At 50.0% G+C, this 3,456-nt stretch overlaps 1 protein-coding gene across 1 annotated transcript; it reads left to right on the top strand.

Moving 5' to 3' along the window:
• Positions 1 to 315: 315 nt before the first annotated feature.
• LOC102144551 (melanoma-associated antigen 1) lies at positions 316 to 1,298 on the top strand. The gene has a single exon (XM_005594886.4). The coding sequence runs from the start codon at positions 348 to 350 to the stop codon at positions 1,296 to 1,298; it is 951 nt and encodes a 316-aa protein (XP_005594943.1). The 5' UTR covers positions 316 to 347.
• The last annotated feature ends 2,158 nt before the right edge of the window (positions 1,299 to 3,456 follow it).

Genomic DNA, 3,456 nt, shown 5'->3' on the forward strand with positions numbered 1-3,456 from the left:
GCACACCAAGGGCCCCGCCTGCCGCAGGACACATGGAACTCCACAGAGTCTGGCCTCACCTCCCTACCGTCAGTCCTGTAGAATCGACCTCTGCTGGCCGGCTGTACCCTGAGTGCCCTCTCACTTCCTCCTTCAGGTTTTCAGGGGACAGGCCAACCTGGAGGACAGGATTCCCTGGAGGCCACAGAGGAGCACCAAGGAGAAGATCTGTAAGTAGGCCTTTATTAGAGTCTCCAAGGTTCAGTTCTCAGCTGAGGCCTCTCACACACTCCCTCTCTCTCCAGGCCCGTGGGTCTTCATTGCCCAGCTCCTGTACACTCCTGCCTGCTGCCCTGACCAGAGTCATCATGTCTCTTGAGCAGAGGAGTCTGCACTACAAGCCTGAGGAAGCCCTTGAGGCCCAACAAGAGGCCCTGGGGCTGGTGTGTGTGCAGGCTGCCGCCTCCTCCTCCTCTCCTCTGGTCCTGGGCACCCTGGAGGAGGTGCCTACTGCTGGGTCAACAGATCCCCCCCAGACTCCTCAGGGAGCCTCCGCCTTTCCCACTACCATCAACTTCCCTCGCTGGAGGCAACCCAATGAGAGTTCCAGCAGCCATGAAGAAGAAGGGCCAAGCACCTCGCGTGTCCTGGAGTCCTTGTTCCGAGCAGTACTCACTAAGAAGGTGGCTGATTTGGTTCGTTTTCTGCTCCTCAAGTATCGAGCCAGGGAGCCGGTCACAAAGGCAGAAATGCTGGAGAGAGTCATCAAAAATTACAAGCACTGCTTTCCTGTGATCTTCGGCAAAGCCTCTGAGTCCTTGCAACTGGTCTTTGGCATTGACGTGAAGGAAGCAGACTCCACCGGCCACTCCTATGTCCTTGTCACCTGCCTGGGGCTCTCCTATGACGGCCTGCTGGGTGATAATCAGATCATGCCCAAGACAGGCTTCCTGATAATCATCCTGGTTATGATTGCAATGGAGGGCGGCCGTGCTCCTGAGGAGGAAATCTGGGAAGAGCTGAATGTGATGGAGGTGTATGATGGGAGGGAGCACAGTGCCTATGGGGAGCCCAGGAAGCTGCTCACCCAAGATTTGGTGCAGGAAAAGTACCTGGAGTACCGGCAGGTGCCCTACAGTGATCCTGCACGCTATGAGTTCCTGTGGGGTCCAAGGGCCCTCGCTGAAACCAGCTATGTGAAAGTCCTTGAGTATGTGATCAAGGTCAGTGCAAGAGTTCGCTTTTTCTTCCCATCCCTGCGTGAAGCAGCTTTGAGACAGGAGGGAGCAGCTTTGAGAGAGGATGAAGAGGGAGTCTGAACATGAGTTGCAGCCAAGGCCAGTGGGAGGGGGGCTGGGCTAGTGCACCTTCAAGGACCGTGTCCAGCAGCTTTCCCTGCCTCGTGTGATGTGAGGCCCATTCTTCACTCTGTTTGAAGAGAGCAGTCAGCATTCTCAGTAGTAGGTTTCTGTTCTATTGGATGACTTGGAGATTTATCTTTGTTCTCTTTTGGAATTGTTCAAGTGTTCCTTTTAAGGAATGGTTGAATGAACTTCAGCATCCAAGTTTATGAATGACAGTAGTCACACATAGTGCCGTGTATATAGTTGAGTAGTAAGAGTCTTGTGTTTCATTCAGATTGGGAAATCCATTCTATTTTGTGAATTGGGATAATAACAGCAGTGGAATAAGTATTTACTTAGAAATGTGAAAAATGAGCAGTAAAATAGATGAGATAAAGAACTAAAGAAATTAAGAGATAGTCAATTCTTTTTTTTTTTTTTTTTTTTTTTTTTTGAGACGGAGTCTCACTCTGTCGCCCAGGCTGGAGTGCAGTGGCGCGATCTCGGCTCACTGCAAGCTCCGCTTCCCGGGTTCACGCCATTCTCCTGCCTCAGCCTCCCGAGTAGCTGGGAGTACAGGCGCCCACAACCACGCCCGGCTAATTTTTTGTATTTTTAGTAGAGACGGGGTTTCACCGTGGTCTCGATCTCCTGACCTTGTGATCCGCCCGCCTCGGCCTCCCAAAGTGCTGGGATTACAGGCGTGAGCCACCGCGCCCGGCCGAGATAGTCAATTCTTGCCTTATACCTCAGTCTATTCTGTAACATTTTTAAAGATATATGCATACCTGGATTTCCTTGGCTGCTTTGAGAATGTAGGAGAAATTAAATCTGAATAAAGAATTCTTCCTGTTCACTGGCTCCTTTCTTCTCCATGCACTGAGCAGCTGCTTTTTGGAAGGCCCTGAGTTAGTAGTGGAGATGCTAAGGTAAGCCAGACTCATGCCTACCCATAGGGTTGTAGAGTCTAAGAGCTGCAGTCACGCAATCAAGGTGGCAAGATGTCCTCTGAAGATGTAGAGGAAAAGTAAGAGAGAGTGAGGGTGTGGGGCTCCAGGTGAGAGTGGTAGAGTGTAAATGTCCTGAGCTGGGGCATTTTGGGCTTTGGGAAACTGCAGTTCCTTCTGCGGGAGCTGATTGTAAGGATCCTGGGTGGATCCAGGGCCAGATTCTCAGACGGTGAGAGAAAAGCCTGAGTTGGAAAGCTGCTCTGAGGAGTTTCTTTTGGACGGTGGATAAACAGAGAGGAGTCTCCACCTAGGCAGGATTGGAAAGTGTTCTGCGCTTTTTTTTTTTTTTTTTTCCCATTGCTTCTGAACACAGCGCAAGAGCTAGGTGATGGACACCCATCGTCCGAAAGCGTTTCCTGAGAGAGAAGCGTGAATCTCCCCGGAATGGAGATCCAGAAGCCACTGGCCAGGCACTTTTCTACCTGGCTGGGAGGACCAGAGCTGACTCTTAAAAAGGCATTCTAATGAGGTTATCTCACGTGCAATTTGGCCAGTTGTAAGCAAGATTTCGTGTGTTGACAAAATGAATGAAAATAGTGGTTTGGATGGAAAGGTATGTGGGAGAGAGTAAAGGAGTTGGTTTTTGACTCAAATTCTACGATCTTTGAGCTGTATCCGCCTAGGGGAAGTCGCACACCCAAATTTTGAAGTACATTCTCTAAGAGGCAATACTTACTGAATTTTAGGAATGAAACTTCCCTTTTTGGTTAGTTATTCCATGTCCTATTAAGTTGTATATTCTCTGATAAGTCCTGGAGAACAACAACAAAATCCCAGAGTGGTAGGGTCTGGGCTCAAATAATATTAGAAATAACAGCCACCTGCTATCCATTAAACTTGTAATTTACTCCAGGCCCTGAACCAGCTGCTTCACTTGCATGCACACACTCCAACAGTCCTAGCGGAAGGGTCTAATCACACCTACTACACAGATGTAGAACCAGAGGCACGCAGGGCTTGGGTATTTCCCAGGATCACGTGCCTAATAAGGGACAGGGCTGGAACCCGATCCCTGATCTGAATTCCTGTAGAGCCCATGCTGTTCCCACTCCTCCCAGCCTGTGGCCCACCTCCTGAGTACTACTTCCTTTCTCTTCTCAACACTGTGCCATATGTCTCTGGTG

This window comes from Macaca fascicularis, chromosome X, assembly GCF_037993035.2.
Source record: "Macaca fascicularis isolate 582-1 chromosome X, T2T-MFA8v1.1".
Classification (NCBI taxonomy): Eukaryota; Metazoa; Chordata; class Mammalia; order Primates; family Cercopithecidae; genus Macaca; species Macaca fascicularis.

What these genes read in the sequence shown, in the direction of transcription:
- LOC102144551 (XM_005594886.4), top strand. Translation starts at nt 348, where the DNA reads ATGTCTCTTGAGCAGAGGAGTCTGCACTACAAGCCTGAGGAAGCCCTT.